General features: G+C 37.6%; 1 protein-coding gene across 5 annotated transcripts in view; it reads left to right on the forward strand.

Moving 5' to 3' along the window:
• The window catches only part of ckap5 (cytoskeleton associated protein 5), a 58,574-nt gene that overhangs the window by 293 nt on the left and 30,799 nt on the right, over positions 1-27,482 (forward strand). For 3 of the 5 annotated variants that reach the window (XM_077595721.1, XM_077595723.1, XM_077595724.1), the window contains exons 2-25: positions 7,323-7,420; positions 8,487-8,680; positions 8,827-9,033; positions 10,975-11,146; positions 11,222-11,345; positions 11,962-12,065; positions 14,395-14,508; positions 14,627-14,731; positions 15,062-15,151; positions 16,477-16,641; positions 16,721-16,849; positions 16,963-17,112; positions 17,563-17,664; positions 18,769-18,879; positions 19,068-19,160; positions 19,296-19,481; positions 20,177-20,271; positions 20,398-20,581; positions 20,688-20,827; positions 21,561-21,735; positions 21,890-22,003; positions 22,904-23,032; positions 24,644-24,838; positions 25,574-25,694. In XM_077595721.1, coding sequence (XP_077451847.1) covers positions 7,364-7,420; positions 8,487-8,680; positions 8,827-9,033; positions 10,975-11,146; positions 11,222-11,345; positions 11,962-12,065; positions 14,395-14,508; positions 14,627-14,731; positions 15,062-15,151; positions 16,477-16,641; positions 16,721-16,849; positions 16,963-17,112; positions 17,563-17,664; positions 18,769-18,879; positions 19,068-19,160; positions 19,296-19,481; positions 20,177-20,271; positions 20,398-20,581; positions 20,688-20,827; positions 21,561-21,735; positions 21,890-22,003; positions 22,904-23,032; positions 24,644-24,838; positions 25,574-25,694 — 3,256 coding nt within the window. In that variant the 5' untranslated portion in view covers positions 7,323-7,363. The remainder of the gene's footprint in view (positions 1-7,322; positions 7,421-8,486; positions 8,681-8,826; positions 9,034-10,974; positions 11,147-11,221; positions 11,346-11,961; positions 12,066-14,394; positions 14,509-14,626; positions 14,732-15,061; positions 15,152-16,476; positions 16,642-16,720; positions 16,850-16,962; positions 17,113-17,562; positions 17,665-18,768; positions 18,880-19,067; positions 19,161-19,295; positions 19,482-20,176; positions 20,272-20,397; positions 20,582-20,687; positions 20,828-21,560; positions 21,736-21,889; positions 22,004-22,903; positions 23,033-24,643; positions 24,839-25,573; positions 25,695-27,482) is intronic. The other 2 variants (XM_077595722.1, XM_077595725.1) reach the window with 1 other exon arrangement.

Raw genomic sequence — 27,482 nt, forward strand, 5'->3', positions numbered from 1 at the left:
CGCTTGACATATCCCCTAATGGGCGATAACTAATTTACGTACAGTACACATTAAATTCATAAATGAATGCAGGGCTGCTTTTTTTCCCGTGGACCTGTCTTCAACTTGAATGGACGATGTAACGCGTTAGCTTGTCACTGTTGATATTCACTGGCATGACGTTCATCTGCTAAACCATCCCTTTTCTAAACTTGACGATCAACTAATTTTACCAGCATGTCAAGGAGCTAGTCAATAATGCAATATAGGACAATGGATATTTTTTATTGGCGCACATTTAAACCGATCACCTGGCAATAAATGTGCTTACATTCTTAAATGGCAGTGGCACCGTAGACGGTAACCGGTCAAATAGTCCCAGGGGCTATATGGCCCCATATGGCTATTTAGCCGGTGTGACAGTATATCTTATTTATTTATATAGTAAACCCTTACCCTCCTTTCATATTTTCACAACTTTTATCAAATAACAGTACACTGTCTCAGCATTATATTAATATTGCTCTGATTTGTCTTTGAGTCATCAAAACACAGGGATACTACTTTAATGTAGACTATAGGCAAAGTCAATCCATTATGAGAATTGAAATTTGGCAATATTTCTCCCATTTCTAAAGCAATACTCACAATAATTGGCAGTTATTGTTTATTTTATAAGTGGCAATAACACATCAAATTTCAACTATCAATATCATTGGAATTGTATGTAACACTTGTCTTAGAACTGTTTGAGTTCTAAAGAAAATTGGTGTCAATGGACTATGTAGACATCTGTGAGATAACATAATACTGTTACCATTAATGTTTGTGTGCTTTTGTTAATAAATGTATGCCATAAAAGTTGAATAGGCCTAGTTATCTTTGTATAAAGGTCCTTATCAATTATCACATTAAGGAAATAAGCCTTATAAAATGTAGTTTCTTACTATTTACCCCACACAGAATTCTTACCGGCTAAATAGCCACATGGGGGCATATAGGCTATTTGGCCGGTTACCGGCTAAATAGCCCCTGGGACTATTTGACCGGTTACCGGCTACGGAGCCACTGCCTTCTTAAATTCAGGTATTTAGACGTGTGGCTGTGTCTCATCTCATTTTCTGAACCACTTTATCCTCATTAGGGTCACGGGGGGTGCTGGAGCCAATCCAGGCTATCTCCGGGCCAGAGCTGGGTGACACCCTGTATCGGTGGCCAGCCGATTGCAGGGCACAAGGAGACGGACAACCATGCACACTCGCATACCTAGGGGCAATTTAGAGTGTCCAATCAGCCTACCATGCATGCGTTTGGAATGTGGGAGGAAACCGGAGTACCCGGAGGAAACCCACGCAGGCCCGGGGAGAACATGCAAACTCCACACAGGTGGACATGACCTGGATTTAAACCCAGGACCCCAGAGCTGTGAGGCCGACGCGCTAACCACTCAGGTCACCGCACCGCCCAAAATAATACAGATGTAAAAGGATATTGCAATATGTACACATTTGTACATAAACACACACAAATATATAAATAACATGTCCAGCAAAGAAAAAAATCACAACCAAGATAGCATAATTCATCATGTTGTCTTATTTTTTTTTATATAGATTTATTAATACAAAACACTGACATTGTAGTTTCTTACATTGATTTCAACATGTCGGGTTATGAATCCTAACCACTAACCGCTCGTGCCACTGGACCGCCCGTGTGGCTGTCTGTGTGATTAAAAAAAACAAAAAACTACCATTTGTTCAGGGTCCACTTTATGGGTGGGGTGAGAGATGAAACGTATTTTACAATTTACAGACGCTCCCCTACTTACGAACGCAATTGGTTCCGAGCGATTGTTCATAAGTTGAATTTGTTTGTAAGTTGATTCAGTGCTATATTTTGTATTATAATTTATGTTTAAGGCCGATATAAGTATATTGAAGGTTTATATAAGTGCATTTGTATGTTTAAGGCTTGTATAAGTAACACGCATTGGTTTGTACTGAAAAAAAAAACAGTTAATAAAATGGAGAGAATATATACAGTACTGTAGAGAGAGAGATAGATTTATGTATTAGAAACTGGCCAAAAGAAGCGACCTAATGACGATTGCACAGTTTTCTTCTTTTTTTCATCATAAATGATGCGGTAGCACTGTATGGCATCATTCAATTGATTTGCAAACTTTGTGCAACGTTCAATATTTGGGTCCTGCTGCTCGATCTTTCTGTTTATAAATGGTACTGAATGTGCAACGCTCACCACTCTCACGCGCATCAAGCTTCGTTATTATTGCCACTTGTTTCAAATGAAATGGCTTGCCTCTTCCTTGCAACTCCCTCAATAGAAGCCTTTAGCTTTTTACCAACCATATTCAATATTGGATGCATGAGATATTTAATGATACAAATGAAAAAGGTTCTTTGCACACTGGAGATACATTCACGCACTTCCGCATTGCAACGAAGAAGAAGGTAGATGCTGGGTGAGCTGAGCTCTCACAGCGCCAGCCGTCGGCATTAGCGGCGGAAAGAAGTACTACTCCGAAAAAGGCCCGAAATACAAAATTGGACTTGCGAACATTTTTGGACTTAAACGCAATTTGCAGACATGTTCGTATGTACCGTTGTTCGTAAGTTGAATGTTCGTAAGTAGGGGAGCGTCTGTACGTTCCTGAGGTTTGAATCCATCAATGAAATGGTGGCCTGTACCTGAATTGGGGATGCCCAGATGCAGATTTTTTTTAATATTCCATCTGATTTGCTATCATGATGTTTTTTTTCTTTGCCGATCGATACTCATATTTTTAGACCAGCAAAAATATTGTAAGCATTATATGACAAATCATATTTAAATATCAAAGTGAGCTCTGCTGGTACCACCTCAAAATGCTCTGCTTACAAGTATTATTCGATGAGCTGTTGCTATCATTAGTTCCACTCCTCAGCACTAGTTCCAGTCAGGGACATGTTTGCCTTGTGGTTTGATTTGCAGCGACCTGAAAAGCATGATGGTAGTGAAGACACGTGACTACTGGATCCAAATCTGCTCTTGTGACCAAATCCGATTCTATACAATACTCCAAAAGTAGCTGTTTTGGACACCATTAGTTAATATTGCATCAGGACATTACTACTTTGTATGTTGGGTGGGTTATTGATGAAAATACAGTCGTACCACTGCTTACGAGATTATTTGGTTCTAGAACCTTTTTGTTACCTTGAAAATTTCGTAACTAGAGGTGTACTTTATATTTAAATTCTGTAATTCGTTCCAAGGTCCTCACACAACTACCAACTAAACCCTTTAAAATTGCTCAGTTTCCCAATTTTGTATGAAAGATGTGAGGAAACACAAAAATGAGGAAATAATTTATTAATGTCTTAAAATAAATAAAGCATATGAAAATGTGACCTTCGCTGCTGAAATAGTTCCCTATGTGTCTGTTATAATGGAAAATTTGATACTCGTGTTTGTCCGCCAGATGGTGGCAAGAGCCCTTTCTACCATGGCCGAAAGCCGTCCACTTTGTAGTACTACATTTTAGACATTTACGTGTGCCCTATGTGTGTGTATGTGAAAATATGTGCCGCGTTGCATTTGTACGGTTTTTAATCGCTAATAAGGGGAATTGCAATCACTAATAAGGGGAGCATTTAGTCGAGGTGGACAGTTATGTAAGAGAGAATCTAGAAACATGGATAGTGGTTGTTGTGAGACAGCCAATTGAAATGAATGCTTTTATTGTCATGATATGAGATAGAATGAGAGCAATGAAATGAGAGCCTACTAGAGGGTAGCGATGTTCTAAAGTGAGAATCAATGTCTGAGCGACATTTTCAAAATAAAATAACGGATAAGGAAATGCATTTACTTGTTGGGGTGTTTTGTAACTTGGATCTTTTTCGTATCTCGAGTCAATCATTGCATATAAAAAAAATTTGTAACCTGAAAATTTCATATCTATTCCCTATACCCATTCGTTAGTAGTGGTATGACTGTAACTTCGCGCACTAATGTCCTTGCTTGAATGCGATAGAACAAGATTGTTTGCTAGTCAATCAATTGCTAATGCTCTTAAGTGCAAGAAGTACTGTGCATCGGCAAGTAGGAATGGGGCTGAGGACATGACAATATTGTATAATAGTGAACTAATAGTGGTACAGTGTCATAGTTTCTTAATGTCTTTTTGGGCAGTGGGATTGTTTGTCTCTATTGACTTAAGTCATGGATTAATTGTTGTAATATTATTATTCATTTTGAAATCAGCAAAAAAGCACATTTACAATTTGGTAGTGAAAGGTGCATAAACAGGTTGGTGCAGTGACACTTTAAACACCTTAAAAGAGCACTATGTAAGATTTGCACGTCAATTATTAATTAAATTGTCCTAATGTTTCAATAGACATGAAAGAAATTTAGAAAAACTTTACACGGTTCCCAATAGTTCAATCGAGATTTTCTTTTAAATGTATATTGTGAGCCAATAAAAGTCATTTTTAATATAGCTGATTTTTACCATGACTACAAATTTCTCGAGACCTTTGCAAATGCAAAAACAAATACATGACTAAAACAAATATCATACATTAGATTAAAATAAGCATGGATACTAAAATTTCTTGTCCACATACAATCCCCTCATTTTTTTATACTTTGACAACCCTATTAATTTTCAATATTAGCTGGATTGCAAGGGGTCAATCACTCCAGGAGTAGGAGGGACTGGAAGTAAAAAAATAGCCTGTGTTAGCCTGTATTCTGAAGAGGAGCAATGCAAAAAAAAAAAATAGTGGTACCTCGACCTACCATCAGCTCTACCTACGACATGCTTGAGGTATGATGACAATTTCGGTCGAATAATTCGCCCGCGATACGATCAAAATTTCGAGATGCGACCAAGCCAGGTGGCCATGACATGAGAGGCTGTTTATCATTGTAGTGCACTGCACTGTCTTTTTTGCCGCATCTCTTTCGTGTATAACAGATATCTACGAGCACTGAACGATTTATTCAGATGAGTTTCGACCAGGAAACGCACAACGCGCATGCATGGGCAAAAAGAGGGCTTTCTGGGTAATGAAGTAAAATCGTGCACAACACCGATAGGCAATGGCACCCTTTCTCAGAATAAAACTTCATTACCCACAATACATACGTGGGTAGGCTGTTATTCATTCCTTAGCCTTAGCTCCCGCGATCGCTCATTCAAGACTACTTCTCGTTGGCAAGTGGTCGTGCGTTATCCTATTGTGAGGACATGTGTGCATCATTTTCGGAATATTTTGAAGGGAATACAACAGCAAACAGCCCAACGATAGCAATCGTGAGGGTGGAGGTGTGGCAAACGGCTAACCCGCCCAGAACGAAGGTAAAAAAAAAAATTAAAACAAAATTAGAATTCAGTTTTGTGTAAAGTTACATTAAATGTATGTTTGAGTGCGTCTGTATATATTAATCCAAGTTAATTAAAATTTGTTTGTTCGTTTACGAGTGCCGTGGGTAAAGTACCCCCACCCCCCCCCCCCTCCGCCTCCATGTATGTCGCTGTCTCTACCCTCTGCGAAATGCGTCTAATTTTACTTCTATTAAACACAATTTATTACAATTAAACCACTTGTTATTTATTACTTTGTCAATATATGGCGAATTAGAAGAAATAAAACATTTTTTCCAATACAATATCTTGTTTTTGGTGTTTTTTCAGAGGGTTGGAACAAATTAATTTGTTTTTAGTTCATTTCAATGGGAAATGTCCGCTCGAGTTACAAAAAGCGCGACATACGATCTCAGTCCCGGAACGGATTAAGATCGTATGTCGAGGTACCACTGTAATCGGTACGGAAAATTAATGCTTTCATTTTTTTTGCTGTGCTCCTGTTTTTGTACAAAGCCCCAGACATGACACAGCTGCCAACTTCTCCGGAATATCCGGAGTTTAACCGGACAAATAACGCAAACTCGGGGACGCCTGACAACCTCCCTAAACTCTGGAAATCCCCCCCCAATTTTTTTTCTCGAAGCAACCATTTCGAAAAGTACCAAATTTCCAATTTAAATGCCTGGAAATTCACACCATCATAACATAAGATTAAAACTTATTTTTAAGTGCGTGTGTATTGTAGTCTTAAGTTCATTTATGTTACGAGCACGTCCGTCAAATCTCTCTGTCTGTCTGTGCTGAGTAATGTCACATTTTCGTATTGAAGATCATAACCACTTGATAGGTATTTGTTACCCTTTGATTTGGTGATTTAGAACCAATAAAAAGATTTTTTTCCATTGTAATATCCTGTTTTCCCCCCCCAGTTTTTTCACTGGGTGAGAATGAATTAATTGAATTTAGGTCATTTCTATGGGGAAAAATTGATTTGAGATACAACTAAATTGACATACGAGCTCATTCCCGGAACGCATTAAGCTCTATTTTCAAGTTATTACTGTACACAGTCACTTCTAGAACCAGCTCTTGTTGATCTGTTGGAATTTTGTTTTACACATTCTTGCAGAGGAGGAGGAGTTTTGTGATGGAAGATATCGTAAACCAAAATGGCATCAGCATATTTAACAGTATTGTCCCAGTTCTGGCATTTGTGTTTTTTTTAATATGAGAGTGATGGTACATTTTTGGTTTTCTGTCCAATACTTTCAGAGCTTGCTTATAAACGGCCTGTAATTCTTTTCTTTCCTGATATAAAGGAGTTACCTCATTTGTCCAGTGTTATGAAAACGTGACAAAAATCACTTTTTTTTAACTAGGCTTTAAATGGATCAACTTTATCCAACATTTTCATTTTATTTGAAATGACCATATGTGAGGTAAATTTCCACAGTTTTTTTTCTGAGGCCGAATATAGTCTGCTTGCCAATGGTGGTGATGTCTTCATTTGATTTTATTTATTTCATATTGCACAGCAACTTTTGTTTTGAAGCCAAATTCATAAAAATAAAGATGCCTGTCAAAATTTTTGCGGGTTTTATTATTTATTACTTTTCCTAGTTTTAGGAGGGAGTTGTCTTCCGTGACAGAACATCAAAAACGCTTTTTAAAATCATGTTATCTTTTTTTTAAGTAAGGTAACGTGGTTAGTTTCAAAAATGGAGTAATTTATTATCCTATACTCACAGAAGTTTTATATTTGAAAAACAAAAGATGTGATAGTTATTGTGATAATATTGATATCGAGTGAATACGTTTTTTAATCGTGATAATAATTTTTGAGATATCGCCCAGGCCTAACTTTATCAATACGTTTGCAATCAAATATTGTTTCCAGATACATTTCAGTATCGATACCTTTGACCACACATTTTTGACATAACTGCTATATTATGTTTTCCAGTTGAGTACCTCTTGGGGAAGCCTGCCGCTGCCAGTGGCAAAATGGGGGACGACAGTGAGTGGATGAAACTTCCCATTGACCAGAAATGTGAACATAAGGTAACTTACTTGTACTCGCAAAATTTCATGTTGATAATTTAAGGTGACTTTATTACTCATTTGACATGTTTCATAATCTTGGTCATTTCTAACTAGGTTTGCAAAACACTTAACAGGAAATAATGAACAGGAATTTCTTTTTATTTTAATCAGTTTTACTTGCCTTTGCAAAAACTCGTTTTCTTCTTAATGTGACTTACTGGATTTTATTTTAATACTTATGAATGTAAACTATTTGCCTTTATTGACAGTTAGGGGTGTCACTGAAAAGAACAGTACTTCTCAATTATTTTCTGTTGCCCCCCAACCCACTTTCAGCTGGGAGATTTAAACATTTCACCCCCTGCCAAACCATTTTTTTTTTTCTCTAAAATTCTAAATACACCTCTGGATACCTCCCTGCGCGAACTTTGCCAGTCAGCGTGCCACTGCTATCCAGAGTCAATCTCCAATTACACTTTCTTTGAGTCCGCCAAAAGTATGTTTCTCGAGTCGCAGTCTAGATCCCAGGTATTGCTTCACAATATTTCAAGCTTTGGTGTTTTACCCAAAATTTCGTATCTATATAGAAGTAATTCTCAACAAATGCATGCTTTTATATACTGTATTTACGGGTTGGTTGTGGCTCGGCTCATACAGAGTGACAGGGGTAGGAGTCAGGGGTAATAAGAAAGAAAAAGAAAAATGCAAATAGACTTAAGTGTCGTGTAACTATTGTTTTATTTTTTAAAATTGTTTTAATTAACTGCAACAAGTGCACAAATCTACTATTCTTAGTTTTTATTTTTATGGCTTGGCAACACTCTGTCCAAGAAGTAGGACATCCACATTCTTTGTGGTGAATCTTGACGATATGGGGCTAAATATACTAAAAATCTCTCCCAAATACATTTGGATTTATCAAAATGATAAAACTGTTCAAAAACTCATCTGAGTTTTGTTGACTACCATGTGGGATTTTTAAAAAAATATATATTTTTATTTTTTTACCTGGCATGGACCTGAACCTCAATGTGTGACAAAACCTGTGTGCAATTACTGTAAACATTTTTTTTATTTATTTCAGGTATGGAAAGCCCGTCTGAATGGTTATGAAGAAGCTCTGCAGTTGTTCAACAGGATTGATGATGAGAAGAGTCCAGAGTGGGGGAAATATCTTGGTCTCATTAAAAAATTTGTCACAGAGTCAAATGCGGTTGCTCAGCTTAAAGGCCTTGAAGCAGCTTTGGCTTACGTAGAGAATGCTCACCTTGCTGTGAAGTAAGTATATCCCGAAAAAAATCAATACATTGAGACTTAACAAATGTTTCTATTCATTTTTCAATGATACCATTTTGTTCATCAAAGTGTGGATCTTGCTGCATGATTAAAATCTTACAATTGCTGGCTTGATTTCACGTTTGCAGGACAACCGGCGATGTGGTGTCGGGAGTGGTGACCAAAGTGTTTAACCAACCAAAGGCCCGGGCTAAAGAGCTGGGTACAGATATTTGTCTGATGTACATCGAAATAGAAAAAGCAGAGGTGGTACAAGATGAGCTTCTGAAGGGACTGGACAACAAGAATCCCAAAATTATTGTGGCCTGCATTGAGGCACTCAAAAAAGCTCTGAGGTAAATGTTGCGTTAACCTGTAGCCAAAAAAAATCACTCGTGTAAATACAATTAATTGAACTCAGCCACAATATTAATTTAATAATAAGCTATTGTAAGATGACTGAGTTTTGTGAAGATTAATCAAATTTATATCTACAAGGAATACTATATTTTCTGAACTATAATGCCCTCCCGTTCACTACCCCCACCTACCCAAATGCCCCTTAAAAGTTTTTTTCCCTGCCAAAAGACTAAGCATGGTATTACCTGAATTTTCTTATACCGTATTTTCTCGAATTAAACGCGCACTTGAAAATAACACGCAGGTAATTTTGGGCCAAAAACATCTGGAAAAACGCAGTAATCGAATATAGTGCGCACCTAAAATTTCCCGCTGACGAAAATCAGAAATCTTACCTTTTTTTCTTCGTTTCACGATTGTTTTGTTCAAAACCGGGTAGAGAAATCTTCAGGTACGAGCGTGTCGAGTGTCGTGCAGTTGGTGGAGTTATGCGTTTGAATTTTAGGACAATAGATGATACACAGAGTGGACAAACATATCATGTAGACATGTTATGTTGCAATACCTTTTGTTTTAAGAAGTTCTTTCTCTAACTCTGGGAACATTGCTTTTCTTCCACGTCCTGATGCTTTTGCTGTTGCTTTTTCTTTCAATAATGAGTCTTTCTTCTTCCTCCAACCACGGATGTTAGCTTCACTAATATCGAATTTTCTTCCAGCTTCTCTGTTGCCCAATTCCTCTGCCACTTTGATGACTTTTCTTTTGAACGCTGCGGTATAACTTGCTCGTTTTGATGCCATGTTGCTTGTACAATGTCCAAAACTGAACTGAGAGAGGGTGAACTGAGACGAGTACGAGGCTAGAGGGGGGCAGTGGTGGTCTCGGCTTTCCGATTTTCGATCGGCTTTACGAGATGACGTAAAATCCGTGCGTCGGCTTTACGAGATGACGTAAAATCCGTGCGTCAAAGTGAGTTTGACAATGCTTTTTTTCGATCGAAAATTTGTAATTTATTTTAGTTATTGATTATAACACGCACCCCCATCTATTGGAATTAATTATATAGCAAAAATCTGCGTGTTATATTCGAGAAAATACGGTACTTATTTTCATTATGCTCTACTTTTTCAATAGTTTGCAAAAACACAATTTCAAATAATGTAAAAACATGATAATAACGGTTTGATTTAAGTTGTCCTACGTTAATTTTTTTAACATTTTATATCGATTTTGCGCGAATCGCATTCACTCCTGATGAAAACAGAAAATTCAAGAAATTGGACAAGGGTACTCTTAAAATGGGGTCGACAGAGGTTGGCAGCCCTGATTCTGAATTTCTAAGTAAATTGGATTTCACCATTAGTAGAAATTTACATTTAAAACCTCTCATAAAACAACTATAAAAAATAGGATGCTGTTCTTACCATTACTGGTGAGAGGTGCATGGAGAGTTAGTTTTCAATGCAACCGAAAGACGGGAACATAAATACTCTTATGGCAACAATACCAACTTGCCATCTCGTCCGCCTATTCCTGCTGCTCCAATCAGACAGGTGGTGCGTTTATGAACAGCCCTGAAAACACAAAACTTAACATCTCAATATTGCAATCTGAGGCATACATGCAACATAATTTGAAATATTTCTGTCTTTTTTTCTAAAAAGTTATTGTAAGCAAAAGTTTAGCTGACACAGAACTACTGTTTGCGATGACCAAGATGTTTTTGCACAACTGTTCAAATTTGGTCTGCAAGCAGTGTATGTCATTGGGGATGGATGTCTGTAGTCCTCTATCCTTTCTACCTTTTTTTTATTTCAAGCTCTGTTTCCATGGTAACTGCTTTTCTTTGTGGCTGTGATGTGACAAATGCAGGCAAAATAGGCAAAGATCCTCCTGGTGTACTCAGATCTTTTATAGATGCTGTCTTTTTTTTTTAGTGAGTTTGGACCCAAGATTGTAACTTTGAAGCCTATCGTGAAGGTTTTACCCAAACAGTTTGAGTCCAGAGACAAGGCAGTGAGAGACGAAGCCAAGATGTTTGCAATAGAAATCTACAAATGGATACGAGATGCTTTGAGACCTCCCCTACAGCATGTCAACTCCGTACTGGTGGGATAAGCTCAGAACTAGAAACACACAAACCAAAACTACTTGACAAACAAGTGTGTTCTGCCTCCTCTTCAGCTGAAGGAGCTTGAAGAGGAGTGGGTGAAGCTACCGTCTAGCCCACCCAAACAAAGCAGATTCCTGCGTTCCCAGCAAGACCTGAAGGCCAAGTTTCAGCAACAAGCACAAAGAGAAGAGTCTGGTATTTATAAACCTTTTTTATGAACTCCTGATAAATTGTGCTGTACTTCATTTAATAATTGGGATTCAGTTTGTTAAATAGTACTATGTTTTTGTTATATATTTACTTTCGTAGTTTTAAAAGTGCAACACATCCGCAAATATGGAATCAGATTGGTGTCAAATGATTTGACGCTTTGCATGTTGCGACCAAAAAAATACACTAAGCGTAATAATGTAAGCAAACCGTCATCTGAGAAGTAACTCAGAACTCACAATATTTCCATTTTTTTTATGTTCTTGCTGCCTAGTCTTTTGCTCATGATGCCAAATTTTCTCGCTTGCGCCACCTGTCTTTTTGCTTTCTCTCACTGCATCTTTTTTCATGCGCTACCAGTTTTTGCGTTTGTGCTCTGCAGTTTTTAGAATCTCATCAATACACAATCTTCAATTATGGCCTTATTTTAACACAAGCTTTGAGATCAGAAAATTGCCTGCCAGAATCTTGCAACTCACTTGGAATTTGACTCCGTTTATCATTGCAGATGTTGCGCTATTGTTTAAAATAGATTTTCAGCTATGTCCTGCTTGGTGAATCAATTTGATGTGGCTTAAAAACCCCACCCCTTTTTTTCTAGGAGGAGAAGAGGAGGAGGAAACGGTGGTGGAAGTGGATCCTTATGAGCTAATGGTAGCTGTGGATATTCTTTCCAAGTTGCCCAAAGACTTTTACGACAAAATTGTAAGTGCGATCTATAATTGTATAACAAGCTGATGTGATGTGCCACATGGGTGATGTGTGACGCTAAATATATCCTGTAAAGAATTTTTTTATGATGCCCTGGATGTTTTTTTTTTTACCATGCAAAATAATCAGTCTATTAGTGAGGACATCTGAGATTGCTTCCGTCCTCCCTCTCGTGGTTTTCTTTCCCCTTCCAAAACCGATACAAAAGATCAATGTTACTTTGGAGAAAATTATGCTGTTTAACAAAAAAAAAAATTGAACCATGTTCAAACTCTGGGATTAACCTCAACACCGAATGCCTGTGTTTGGCAGTCGCTTGAGGTACCGTTTTCTCACACCTAAATCTAAATTTTTCTTTAAAACAGTCGGTGCGCCCAATCGGTCGGTGCGCCCAATCGGTCGGTGCGCCCAATCGGTCGGTGCGCCTTGTTTATGCACTAAATTCGAATTTTTGTATGAACCTGACCACTTGAGTGACTGATTTTATTTCTTGCCGACACACTACTTATTGCGATCAACCCAGCGAACGTTCACCCTAAAAAAAGCCTCCCTGCTTATTCCAAGCATTGCGGTAAATCCATTCTAACCATCCCAGGCGAGTGGCAAGGGACTTGACTTCCGTGTGCTCGTAGCGCTTTTAACCCTCAAAAACACTCAATACTCAAAGAAGCAGCACTTAAGCTATACAGAGAAAATGCCTGATGTGAATGACAACAGAATGCGGGTGTGAACGCTTGGAAAATGGACTGAAGCCATGGATCGAACGCAATTTAACAGGGAGGAGGAACAACAGCATGCGAACGGCTTGAGAATGATGAATGTCAGATGGCCGCCAACATAGAGGTTCCATACAAAGACAGACAGGCAGGCAGCGTCGCATGAGTTACGTGAAGATTTGGAATGAATTGTTGATGCCTGGGCAAAAGTGCCGGAGAGCACTGTAGTTTGAGCTTTTGTCTAAATGGGAATCGCTATTACGAAACCCCACGATGAACGCGCTGACCCTGACAATGTTATGGAATGAGATCAGCACTTGTATTTCATACAAAACATGGTTCCATTATTCCAGGTAGGGCCGAGCGATAGAACGATAACGATAATTGTCGTTAAATAATTCTTGTCAACTATATTAAAAACTTTCGATAAAAAATAGATCATTTTAAACTGTTATCACACCACCCAACCACAATAGAGAACGAGGGTGCTGTTGCGGGATGAATGCTAGCTCCAGATTAATGCTCAGGAGAAGAGGATGACAAGGAAACATGTTTTTAGCGCGTTATCAATAGAGGCTAACACGGAGTATGAACGCAAAAGGACAGTAACTCGGCCAGTCCCTGGCATTTATTTTTTTAAATGCCTCGTACCTGTGAAAAGAGCAGCCTTATTGAAAATGTCCTTATTTGAGGACGGCCTGTAAGATTTTTCTTACTTGATCTGAAGATGTTTTCCCGTTTTATATAAATGTTCTGAAAACGAAAAATCTAAAACTATTTTGGGTAAAAATCGGTAAAGTTCATCCAACTTTTTTATTTAGTTTTTATAAATGGCCATATGTGGGGTAAATTTACTGTTTCTTTTTGTAAGACTGAAAATGGTCTGCTTGCCAAATGAGATGTCTTCAGTTGATTTTTTTAAAATGTATTTCATATTGCACATCAACTTTGGTTTGAAGGCAAATTTACAAATGAAGACACCTGTCAACATTTCTGCAGGTTTTATTCTTTACTCTTCATAGTGTAAGTAGGGAGACACGGGACTATCACTCAACTGGGCACCGTAAAAAAATGACGCTAGACCTTAAATTGTTCAACCCAAGTCGTTTTTAGTCATGCACGTTGTCCCACCGGTGGCTATTCTTGCTTCCTGCATTCAAAAGTAGACATTTTATCCGAAAAGTGAATGCAATGAAGGAGTTGGGAAAGGAAACACCCAGGAGGTGAGGGTGTGTTAGTCCTCAACCATCATGGAGTAGCGCAGGATGTTTCCAGTAAAGCTCAGCCTGCGGGTTCAGTAGTGTGTTTTGCGTGTGTCAAGTGATCAAATTCACTAATGTTTCCGCGCTTAAAGGTCTCCTTTTTTTATTCCCAGGTCGCCTATATGTAGTCTATAGATTTCATGACGACACAGTTTTAGCTTTGAAATATTACAATTTAATTTTCATAAATGCAAAAAACATTTTACCCACTTTCATTTTGAATATACTTTTTTTACTTTTTCTTTGTGAAAGTTAAGCAACATTTACTTTTGGCAGTAAATTTTTTTGAACACTGCTCTAGTAAATTAACTTCATTTTAATTAAGAACTTTGTTTTCTGTTAAAGGAAGCTAAAAAGTGGCAGGAGAGAAAAGAAGCTCTGGAAGCTGTTGAAACTCTGTCAAAGAATCCCAAACTAGAGAGTGGGGACTATGGAGATCTTGTTAGAGCACTTAAGAAGGTACGTGGTCTATTTGTTTCCATTATTCACTGAATCATTTGCTGAATATATTGCTGGAGCCTAACTGCAATCATTTAAAAGTCATTGATTCTACAATGCTGATTGTCCTGTATTTTAGGTTGTGGGGAAAGATGCCAATGTCATGCTGGTTTCAATGGCAGCTAAATGTCTGGCTGCACTGGCCTCCGGTCTCAGGAAAAAGTTTGGAACATATGCAGCGCATGTAAGTTGTACAATTCCAATTTTAAAGGACTAATCTGGGGAAACTAACATATTTTATTGATTTACACTGAAACTCCTGGGGAAAGCTCAACATGCTAGTAGTGACCAGGTGTTGGTTTGGTTGAGAAGTTGTTGATACATTTATTCAATTCTCAGAAATGTCATAAAACATGATGGATGGAAAAAAAAATCTATCCAAGTAAAACTATTTTATGACAGAAGAGTAGGTTTCATTTGTCATGGTGGTTTTTACAATGTCAAAGAAAATAATCCATTAATAATTCGGTCTTTTTGTGAAATGTTTCCTTTTCAATTTTCTCTTGTTTCTCAGGTTGTTCCAACTATTCTGGAAAAGTTTAAAGAAAAAAAGCTTCAGGTTGTCCAAGCACTGCAAGAGGCCATCGATGCCATCTTTCTTACTGTAAATATGCACTTGTTCTAAATACAGAGCATGTTTTATTTAAACACAAAAAAATGTTTACAGTCACACTACTTACAAATTTCTCTAGGTGCGACATTTTCTTATATGCAAATGAGTGACTCGAGATACGTAAAAGATCCAAGTTACGAAATCCCCCAAAAAGTAAATGCATTTCCTTCTCCGTTATTTTATTTTAAAAATATTGTTGCGGAAGCATTGATTCTCACTTTAGAACATCGCTACCCTCTACTGGGCTCTCATTTCATCGCTCCATTCTATCTCCTACAATGACAATAAAAACATTCAATTCAATTGAATTGGCTGTCTCACAACAACCACTATCCATGTTTCAAGATTCTCTCTTACATACCTGTCCATCTGTGCTAAATGCTCTCCTTATTAATCATTGCAATTCCCATTATTAAGCGATTAAAAACCATACAAATGCAACGCGGCATATATTTTCACACACAGGGCACACGTAAAAGTCTAGAATGTAGTACTACAAAGTGGACGGCTTTCGTCCATGGTAGAATGGGCGCTTGCCGCCATCTGGTGGACAAAGGCCATTAGAATGGCCGCGGAGGGAACTATTTCAACGGTGCAGGGCTTTATTTTAAGACAATCAATCATTTCTTTATAATTTTTTCATTTTTGTGTGTTTCCTCTTTCATACAAAATTGGGACACTGAAAAATTTGAAAGGGTTTAGTTGGTAGTTGTGCAAGGACTGTGGAACGAATTACAGAATTTCCATATAAATTACACCTCTACTTACGATATTTTCAAGTTACGAAAAAAGTTCTAGAACCAATTAATTTCGTAAGTCGAGGTATGACTGTATATGTAAAACTAAATGCAGTTTGACATAGAACTAGCTGATTCTGTCAATTATGATTAGTATTGAATTTTTCTGGCAATCTATTTAACTCTGTAAAATACACAATTCAAAACACTTGCTGATCAGAAAAAAACAATCAGAATATTTTTGAGCTCCAATTAAAAAAAAGAATAAATCTTTAAAATGCAATCCTCTCTCTAAAGTGCTTTATTTAACATGTATTGAACACAATTTGGTAATAATTGAGGAAGAATTATGGCCTAAAACCTTCCCTTTTATGATTCGTATAAACTTGATTTAGAATTGCTGTGGCAAATACACATGCACAATCAATTTAAGACTAAATGAAAAATCTATGGAAGATTTTGCAAAATCTTCCATGTTTTGTAATTGTAAAATGGAAGCCCTTTAAATTATAACTGGTCAGTTAAAAAAAAATCATTTATTTAGCCTGCAACTTAATGTAATTTGCAACTTTCTTTCAGACTACTCTGCAAAATTTATCTGACGACATTCTGGCTGTGATGGATAATAAAAACCCATCCATTAAGCAGCAAGCCTCTCTGTTTTTGGCTCGCTCCTTCACTCACTGCACTCAGGCCACACTGCCCAAGAGTGTACTCAAACCCTTCTGTGCTGCCCTAATCAAGGTATAGCATTGCCCATTGTATAAGGATGGAAAATAAGACTAAAAAAATACTCATCTGTGCTTGTCTCTTACTTCTATAGCAAGTCAATGACTCTGCTCCAGAGGTGCGGGACGCCGCCTTTGACGCGTTGGGGACAGCATTGAGAGTGGTGGGCGAGAAAGCTGTGAATCCTTACCTAGCTGACTTGGATAAACTAAAACTTGAGAAGGTGAAATCTGATCATTAATCTGACTGATAGGGAGCCATGCACTCGTGCAACTATAAAACACTAAAACACGTAGTCTTTTACTCAGTCTTTTTTTGTATTTTCATATTTGGTAGATAAAAGAGTGTGCTGAAAAAATTGAACTCCCGGGAAGTAAGAAGGGTGGAGGAGACAAGAAGCCAGCAGTCAAAGCACCTCCTGCTGCTGACAACCATTCTAAATCCTCTGCTCCACCCAAAAGGATCCCAAGTGCAGCTGCCAGCAAGGTAACAACATACATGTCAACCTCAGCCAATGGCTCCCCTTATTAATGATTGCAATTGCCCTTATTAAGTGATAATAAACCGTACAAATTAAACACAGCACATATTTATAATATATAATCGAATGTAATTGCCAGTGTCCCCAAATAAAACTAGTACATACTATTTAGGCAAGTAAAGCACACCTTGCATGTGATTCTTTGCAGTAATTTAGAGTCAAATACTCCCATGTATTTTATGTTCTTGGATGATCTGGCACCTGAGCTTCAGTGGATGCTTCCACTGTTGTATTAACTTACAACCGCTGGCGCGCTAGCATTTACATGAAGTACACAAATTTATTAATTGATTGTCAACTTCATCTATTAATTGTTGCTGCCCTAGTACATTCCATGTAAGTTATATCCCAACTTTGCTGTATATAAAGTATTTAAATTGTGAATCTTTCTCTAGCAGTCTGCTGGTCCACCAAAGAAAGTCAAAGTAAGCTCTTCTGCCAGTGGGAAACCCAAAAAGAACATGGAAAACAAGGAAGTAGCAGAAAGTGAACTGTCGGTAAGTCTGAACTCTGTTGGAACACTGTAGCAGAGTATGTTAATAGCTTTATTTGAATTTCATTTTCTGGATTCTGGTGGGCAAATGACCAATGTAAATATTTCCATATCAAGTATTTCCACGTTTCGACTTAAGTCACAACACCAAATTTTCTTGCTGCATCAGTCGATACGATTGAATGCAATGAAACTGGTTTCATTCTTATCTGAATGTTGTGACCTGTTTTTAGCAGTTTAAATTTAGGGAAACAGGCGCTGTCTTCTTTTTTGTTGTTGTCTTTGATTGTCCAGTTTCGTTGCATTTGGCCATGTTGCTCAGGGTACAGAAAGCCTCCCAAGCCAATCGTATTACAGTGCTAAACTGGTGCCAAATCTACTAGTAAGCCTCATTTGACTTGGTGCTTGATAGTTTTTTCTCAATACATGACATATTGGAGAGTAAATGTACTGTACAGTAATCCCTCGATTATCATGACTTCACTTATGGCGAATTCACTACTTTAAGATTTATTTCTGCTATTAATCATAAAAAAAACTTTTAATATAGGTGACCCTATTTTTCGCTATCGCGGCCATGTCTGGTCTACATTAACTGCGATATTTGAGGGATTACTGTACTCTGGAATCCATAAACCATTCAATGAGTCAACTGAAGCATTGTTAAGTAAAATGTCTAATACAAATCTGCTACAGTCATTGATCGTTTTTCCCCCCTTCTAAATTAGAAGTTTGCATGTTGATAGTTGTCTGATTAAAAAGATTCACAGAACAGTCGAAAGAGTAAACTGTCACGTGGGTAGTGAATATTGGAGAGAAGCATTGTACTGGTATGTAAACGCAAAAATTATTATGTTCAGTACATATTTCTGTAGCCAAAAAACAAAGGGAGTCTTTCACCTCTAAAGACACGAGTGAGTATATTGGTTTGTAAAAAAAAAGTAATACACCAAAAAGTATCTGTCAGGTTTGACCACTTTGTATATGGAATTATATAGACAAAATAAATCAGTGTCAAAATTTTGAACCAGGGCTTTTTTTCCTTATATTATTTTGAGATACTATTGCTCTTTGACCCTCATAATGACATGTATTTTTTTTATTTTAGATTGAGGTGTGTGAAGAACAGGCAGCCCATGTGCTGCCTGCATCCTGCCTTCAACAGCTAGGGTCAGCTAATTGGAAGGAGAGGCTCGCCAGTATGGAGGAATTTCAGAGGGTAGTGCTTTTGCTTTATTTTCAGGACACGCACATTCTTAAAAGTATAGCTCAGCATATTTATAGATTTACATGAATGATCATTAAGAACTGTGGTTATTATTTTTTTAGGGTTTTTCTCGGTGGTGACACCTGATTAACCAATGTGTTGTAAGAAATGTTGATTAGTTTATTCATGTTGTCTTTTAGGCTGTTGAAACAATGGATACAATGACAATGCCATGTCAAGCTTTAGTGAAAATGTTGGCCAAAAAACCTGGCTGGAAGGAGACAAACTTCCAGGTAACATTTGTTTCTTGTTGACCAGAATTAGATTCAAATAAAACTAATAAGGAACCTCTTAATTTGGTGCACAGTTTATATATTTTTAGTCTTGGGAATTGTAATTCACCACACTGTTTTTGTGCTTTTTGTTAGGTCATGCAGATGAAGCTTCATACCGTGACCACTATTGCCGAGAGAGGGCACTTTTCTAAGACATCAGCCTCTATAGTTTTGGATGGCTTGGTGGACAAGGTTGGAGATATCAAATGTGGTGGGAATGCCAAAGAAGGAATGACTGCAATTGGGGAGGCTTGCTCGCTTGCATGGACTGCTGAACAGGTTTTTGAGATTAACCATTCATTACCCTGTATTCCAGTGTTTCCCCACCACTGTGCCCCGGCATACTGGTGTACTTTGAGTGATGGTCAACTGTGCCGCAGGAAATGATCTGAAAGTCATACATTGTAATATTATGAGTTGAAATATGACGAACATTAACCAGAGCTGAAAACTTCTCCGGAATTTCCGAAGTTTACCCGGACAAGGAACGCAAGCTCCCTAAATCCCCAAAAATTGTAACTTACATTTTATTTTGAAGGGACCATTTAGGAAATATTGTAAGAAAAAAGGCATAAAATTATGATTTAAAAATGGTTAAATTACTTATTTTTACATGACTTGAAACAAAAGTGTTTCGGGTTCAACGGACAATATATGGTCGGTGTGAAAAATTTGATTTTGAAATACTTTTTGGGGGATTTATTTAATTCCTTTTTAATAAAATTTTGATGAGAATGCCTTTACGTTGATAATATAGATGACATAGTTTTAGATTACATTTTATTTATTTTCAATCCAATAAGTGTGCCACAGTTTAGAAAAGGTTGGGAAACACTGTATCCATTTCATGTTTTGTTCTTCCAGTCAGAACTTTACAATGCACTGGGCCTTCTAAAATAGAGAAAAACACATACTGCATATCACTATAATTTCTATTTAATGACGTCTATATTGTGTGTCTGCTTTTTATCTAGGTTGTTTCTTTGGCATTTGCCCAAAAGAACCCAAAGAACCAGGCAGAGGCTCTTAACTGGCTGGCTAATGCGATGAAAGAGTTTGGCTTCGTTGGGTAATTCATAGACTCTTTCTATACATGAATGTTTGCAAGCAAAAGAATCCTGACTATAATTTTCAGAGATCTGTTTAAATAGAATGCTTTAGCAACAACTCAGAAATTTAAACCTCTCATTCTCAGAATCAATGTAAAGGCATTCATCAACAATGTGAAGACGGCTCTGGGCGCTACTAACCCTGCAGTCAGAACAGCAGCAATTAACCTACTGGGTGTTATGTATCTCTACATGGGCGCTCCACTTCGCATGTTCTTTGAGGATGAGAAACCAGCTCTCCTGTCACAAATAGATGCTGCGTTTGAGAAGGTAAGGACCACATTATGCAAAGGCACCAATCCTTTTCGGTTCCTGTAACTGAAAACGATACCAGCTCAAACGTTTTAATTTGTCTTGGCTGTTTTCTGAATCATAGATGCAAGGTCAAACACCTCCAGCTCCATCAAGACTCACCAAGAAGGCTGGGAATGAAGAGGAGTGTGAAAATGGAGAGGAGCAAGAAGATGATGCTGTAGGACAGGACATCATGGACTTATTGCCTAGAACAGACATTAGGTGAAAATGACTAAATATTCCATTTTGAGAAAATGTGGTAACTTTCATTTTTATTATTTATAGGCATAATTCAATTTATAGAATGCAGTGTTGAAAACCGTCTTGGTGTCATACGCTTCACCTGCAGATAGAGTTTTGACAATTGCCTAACTGGCCATTAAAAAAAAGTTATTACTGTCTTAGTATTTCATGGCATCTGTCTAGAAATAGGGAGAAACAAAGTCTTTGGTGACATTAGATCACTGCAAAATTAGATTTCGGAATAATTTTTGGAGTTAATTGGATTCCTGGTGATAAAACCTTGAACGACTTAATATTGTTAATAAAGGTGATATTTGCCTTGAGATATTTTCAACGCATGGTATGCCGCAGCTCAAAAACGGTTGAGAAACACTGGTCTAATTAAACCCCCACAAAAGAATGTGAGAATTCGATCTCATAGTCTTAATGGAAATATTGCAAGCAAATGATTCGCATCCAAATTTAAAAATTTATTTACGTTAATCTCTCAAATCAGCCTCTTTTAGTAGTGTTTCTCAACTAAACTTTAGTCTTTCTTTTATTGCAAATGCTACTTTTCTGTTTGATTCAGCGCTAAATACCTGATGTGATCATCTTTTTGTGTGTATTGAATTTTTTTTTTTTTTTGAATTCAAAAAGCTGCTGATACTTATGAAAACTAGTATGTATATGGGAAAAAAATTCTCATTCAGCTTTTTGTCCCACCTTTTAGCGACAAGGTCACTTCTGATCTCATATCTAAACTCGGAGATAAGAACTGGAAGATCAGAAAGGAGGGTCTTGATGAGGTAGCAGCCATCATCTCAGAAGCAAAATTCATCACTGCCAACATTGGGGACCTCCCTCTGGCTTTGAAAGGCCGACTTGGTGATTCCAATAAAATCCTGGTAGGTCTATGGCCTTTCCTGTGGTTAGTATTTCTTCAGTTCTCTCTTTTGGATGGAAATATTTTTCGGTTGGAAAAAGTGGACCTTTTTAATTATTAAAATTATTATACACTATTAAAATGTTTTTTTATATATTGTTTTTTATTTTTTTTAGACTCAACAGAGCCTGACTATTCTTCAGCAGCTGGCAATAACCATGGGGCCTGGATTGAAACAACATGTTAAAACCCTAGGATTCCCCATCATCTCAGTACTAGGTGACAGCAAGGTACATAATCTGAGGACGTAATATATATGTGAATATTTTTTTCATTATTGACTGAGTAAAGATTGTCCTGGTCTCCATTAGTGTTATGATATTTAAAAATGGATTAAAAAAACAAAATACAGTTTTCCCTCGATTATCGCGACTTCGCTTATCAGGAATTCACTTATTGGTTTTTTCTCTCATTAATTATTAAAAAAAACTATTTTTTTTAAATTCAGAAAAATTTGAAAATCCACGCTGAAACTCACAAGCGGAAGCCACTCCCCTGTATTCTGCTTGCTACTGGGACTCAGCACTGAAGAAAACATATTTTTATTTATTTATTTAAAGTTCATTAAAATGTGAAAATCCATGCTGAAACTCATAAGCGGAAGCCAATCTTGCTACTAGGACTCAGCCCTGAAGAAGAAGAAAAATGTTATAATTGGGGTGACCCTACTTCGCGATTTTTCGATTATCGCAGCCATGTCTGGTCTACATTAACCGCGATATTCGAGGGATTACTGTATTTATTATTTTTTATGTATTTTTTTTTATCCAACACTGATTTAATTGCACAATTATTAAAATTAGTTCTATTACTCGTGGACTGATTCGTGGCTGAATTTTTGTAGGAACATTCTAAGGATATGCGTCTAACCCTGTAGCCCTATTTATTTATTTTTTTAAATTTATTTTTGAGGTATGTCTGTGCGTGCCTGTCTCAGAGTTGAACTAACCAGTAGAAGGCATTCATGTTCTTCCGTCGTTTTTGTGTTTCTGAGATGATTTTTCTTTTTCTTTTTAATGATTGTATGGAGTCATTTTTAAATTAAAAAACATTTTTTGATTTGCCAACAGTTACTTGGTGCAACACTAATTTACATATTATATAAGTGCATAATTAATTGTTTTATGTAGTCCAATGTCAGGGCAGCTGCAATGGCTACTCTGCAGGCCTGGGTGGAGCAGACTGGAATGAAGGATTGGCTGGAAGGAGATGAACTATCAGAGGAGTTAAAGAAGGAGAATCCCTATTTACGTCAAGAGGTACATACAGTAAATGCCCAAAACGGACCAAAGCATAACGGGCATAATAGAGATGGGGGTCGGGGGGCATGTATCACATGCAATAAAAAATACAATCCCAAAATACAATCACAGGTGCCAACATCCGTCCATTTCAGGAGTACCCTTGTCCAATTTCTGGAGTATTTCCAGAGTGAATGCGATTCACGCAAAATCAATATAAAATGTAAAAAAAACTAAGCGTAGTACAATTTAAATCAAACTTATTATCATGTTTTTACATTAATTGAAATATTGTCTTTTTGCAAACTATTGAATAAGTATAGCATGATGAAAATAAGTATATTTGTGTTTGGGTCCTTCTACATGTGTTTTACAGTCAGTAATTCCAAAATTTCATGTTGGTCAATGTGCAAATGTCGGTCCTTTTGGAGACTGCTTCAACATGGGATATTTCGTCGAATACGAACCAATATACTTCTGCGAGTGTCTGGGTTTCTTATTAGAAGTTTCATCCAAATTGCCATCCATTTTCCACTTAACCCGAGCAAGCATATTGATAAGGCGTACCAATGCTGTGTACGCCTATTTCCTTTAGAACAGTGGTTGTTAACCTTGTTGGAGCTACCGAACACCACCAGTTTCATACGCGCATTCACCGAACCCTACTTTAGTGTTATATATATATGTATGTGTATGTGTATGTGTATATATGTGTATATGTGTGTGTATGTGTGTATGTGGTTGTGTATGTGTGTGTGTGTGTGTATGTGTGGTTGTGTATGTGGTTGTGTATGTGTGTGTATGTGGTTGTGTATGTGGTTGTGTATGTGTGTGTGTATGTGGTTGTGTATGTATGTGTGTGTGTGTGTGTGTGTGTGTATGTGTGTGTGTATATGTATATATATGTTTTTCTTCCAAATTCAAGATATATAAATTCCTTGCAACACTGATTGGCCAAACAATGCCACGTGATCACCTGCAGCCAGTGATGGTCAAGCAGGGCATGTTATCATGAATAGACATGATGAGTCGATGTTTCTTGATCTCTGTGGTAGAGGCTCCACCAAACGAACCCCTGAGACCGACTCACCCAACCCCTAGGGTTCGATCGAACCCAGTTAAGACCCACTGCTTTTGAACAATCCCGGAAATGATAGGAGTTGTTTCAAAACAAAAGACTGGTGGTTTAGTCAGTCTTAATAATACTTACTTATGATGATAAATAGGCTACCTATGCAATCGATTCCGCATCGATTGCTACGCTGAAGTCGCACAAGACGAATCATTTGTCAGAACTTGTAACTTGGATGATTCACAATGCACTCGTGTTACTGAATTCATCCAGTTTACAGTGCAGTTTAATCAAAATGGCAGAAACCATTTGGTATTATTCCAAAACAGGTGCTTAAAAAATATTACGTGAACATTTTTGGGGATTTCCAAAGTTTAGGGAGGTTGTCCGGAGTTTCCAGAGAAACTCCTGAAATTCCGGGGTAGATGGCAGCCCTGCAACCCCCCTTGCAATAGAATAACTCCCGATCGAACACCATAATTACAATTAAGTATCATTTCTCAAGGGATGATTACTTGTGTAAAATGTTATAAATATCCCTCTCACTCCTCCGAAAGTTGTTAGGGTGGCTGGCCCAGAAGTTACCGACCCTGAGGACTGTGCCAGGGGATCTGATGGCTTGCGTTCCCAATCTATATGCATGCCTAGAAGACCGAAATGGTGATGTTAGGAAGAAAGCTCAGGATGCTCTTCCCGCATTCATGATGCACCTTGGATACGACAAGATGAATAAGGCCACTGGCAAACTCAAGGTACGTGAACAATCTATCAATCTTTGACCTGCAAAATAAGGAAAATAGGTCAAATGGAAACTAGATTTTATTTGCCAAAGATCTCTTATGTGCCACCACTAAATTAAAATGTGGTTAATACAGTCATGCCTCTACGTGCGAATGCCTCTAGGTACAAAATTTTCAGGTTACGATTTTTTTTATATACAAATGAGTGTCTCGAGATACGAAAATGATCCAAATTAGAAAAAGTAAATGCATTTCCTTATCTGTTATTTTATTTTGAAAATATTGTCGAGGATGCATTGATTCTCACTTTAGAACATTGCTACACTCTAATGGGCTCTCATTCTATCTCATATAATGATAATAAAAGCATTCAATTCAATTCAAATGGCTGTCTCACAACAGCAAAACTGCTAAGCCATGTCATTGGCCTGGAAGAAAGGTAGATCGCTGGTGGTTGGCTTCTCAAAGTAGATATTGAGCAATGAAAGTTTGAGCACCCCTCCACTCGCGAATCCATTCGAAACTCGAATTCCATTGAGTAAAAAAAAAATAAAAATAAAAATAGTCGTAATATTCCCCCCCTAATGCTGTTTCACTCAAAATGTTCTGTTTTGATGGGTGGTGTCACATACAACAGTTTTGTAAATAAAAAATCTTTTGCATCTCGTTCCCTTTTACACTTTTCCAAAGACACTACATCACAGTGCTTTTTTAAATTCATTTTCGCTTATCCTTGCTTCTCATTAGCAATCATCTAAAGACCAGGTCGTAGTCATGTTGGAAAAGGCCAGAGCAGTGATGCCAGCTAAACCTCCTGCTCCTGCCAAAATTGGAGGAACAAAAAGCTCATCAGAGACAAGTAGAGCGGGTTTGTATGATTCACCATATGCCTTTTATATTAACTAAAGAATATTGGTCTAACTCCTGATTTGTCATCACTTTTATCATCAGCAAAATGATAAGTTGATAGAGAAAGGGCCCTTTTGCATCTTTGATCTCCAGTATTCAGCGTGAAAAGGCTCACTTTGTTCGCATACTGCTAAATGATGGTTAGCCTTTATCGATCTGATTGGATCCAGCAAATGTGAAGTTCATATTTGTTTTGGTAACTCCTGCTAACAAACCTGTTACAGACGACCATAGATATACTGACTTCACTCCATGATTTTCTGAGAAATGCCTGAGACTGATACTTTATCAGTTTTGAACTGAACATACATGTATTCTCACAAGAGTTGTCCAGTTAATTGTAGTTTTTCCTTCAAGATGCCTTTTCTAATGTTCTGGGAGTTGCTGATTTAAAAAAATATATATACAGTATGTGTGTGTATACAGTGGGGCAAATAAGTATTTAGTCAACCACTAATTGTGCAAGTTCTCCTACTTGAAAAGATTAGAGAGGCCTGTAATTGTCAACATGGGTAAACCTCAACCATGAGAGACAGAATGTGGAAAAAAAACAGAAAATCACATTGTCTGCTTTTTAAAAATAATTTATTTCCTAATTACCGTAATTACTCGAATATAACACACAGATTTTTGCTATATAATTAATTCCAATAGATGGGGGTGCGTGTTATAATCAATAACTAAAATAAATTACAAATTTTCGATCGAAAAAAGCATTGTCAAACTCACTTTGACGCACGGATTTTACGTCATCTCGTAAAGCCGACGCACGGATTTTACGTCATCTCGTAAAGCCGATCGAAAATCGGAAAGCCGAGACCACCACTGCCCCCCTCTAGCCTCGTACTCGTCTCAGTTCACCCTCTCTCAGTTCAGTGTTATAATCAATAACTAAAATAAATTACAAATTTTCGATCGAAAAAAGCATTGTCAAACTCACTTTGACGCACGGATTTTACGTCATCTCGTAAAGCCAATCGGATGATGTGTTGTGGGAGGAAGAGGAAGTGGATGAAGGAAGCGTGGACGTTGATAGGATTCTCAACGAAGAGATGTATGAGGAGACGGATGAGAGGACAGACAAAGAGAGAGGAATATCTGCAGAGACTATTTAAAGATTCTGATGCGGACTCTTCATTTGAAGGATTCTAATGAATAAATTTGTTTGAACAAAACAATCGTGAAACGAAGAAAAAAAGGTAAGATTTCTGATTTTCGTCAGCGGGAAATTTTAGGTGCGCACTATATTCGATTACTGCGTTTTTCCAGATGTTTTTGGCCCAAAATTACCTGCATGTTATTTTCGAGTGCGCGTTTAATTCGAGTAAATACGGTAGATTGGAAAATAAGTTTTTGGTCACCTACAAACAGGCAAGATTTCTGGCTGTCAAGGTCTAACGAGGTTTCCACTCGTTACCTGTACTAATAGCATCTGTTTTAACTCTATCGGTATAAAAGGTGCCTGTCCACAACCTCAGTCTCTCTCACTCCAACCTCCACTAGGGCCAAGACCAAAGAGCTGTTGAAGGACACCAGAGGTAAAATTGTAGACCTGCACCAGGCTGGGAAGATTGAATCTGCATTAGGTAAAACACTTGGTGTAAAGAAATCAACTGTGGGAGCAATTATTAGAAAATGGAAGACATACAAGACCACTGCTAATCTCCCTCGATCTGGGGCTCCATGCAAGATCTCGCCCTGTGGCGTGAAAATGATAACAAGAACGGTGTGCAAAAATCCCAGAACC

This window comes from Stigmatopora argus, chromosome 3 (genome assembly GCF_051989625.1).
Source record: "Stigmatopora argus isolate UIUO_Sarg chromosome 3, RoL_Sarg_1.0, whole genome shotgun sequence".
Lineage (NCBI taxonomy): Eukaryota > Metazoa > Chordata > Actinopteri > Syngnathiformes > Syngnathidae > Stigmatopora > Stigmatopora argus.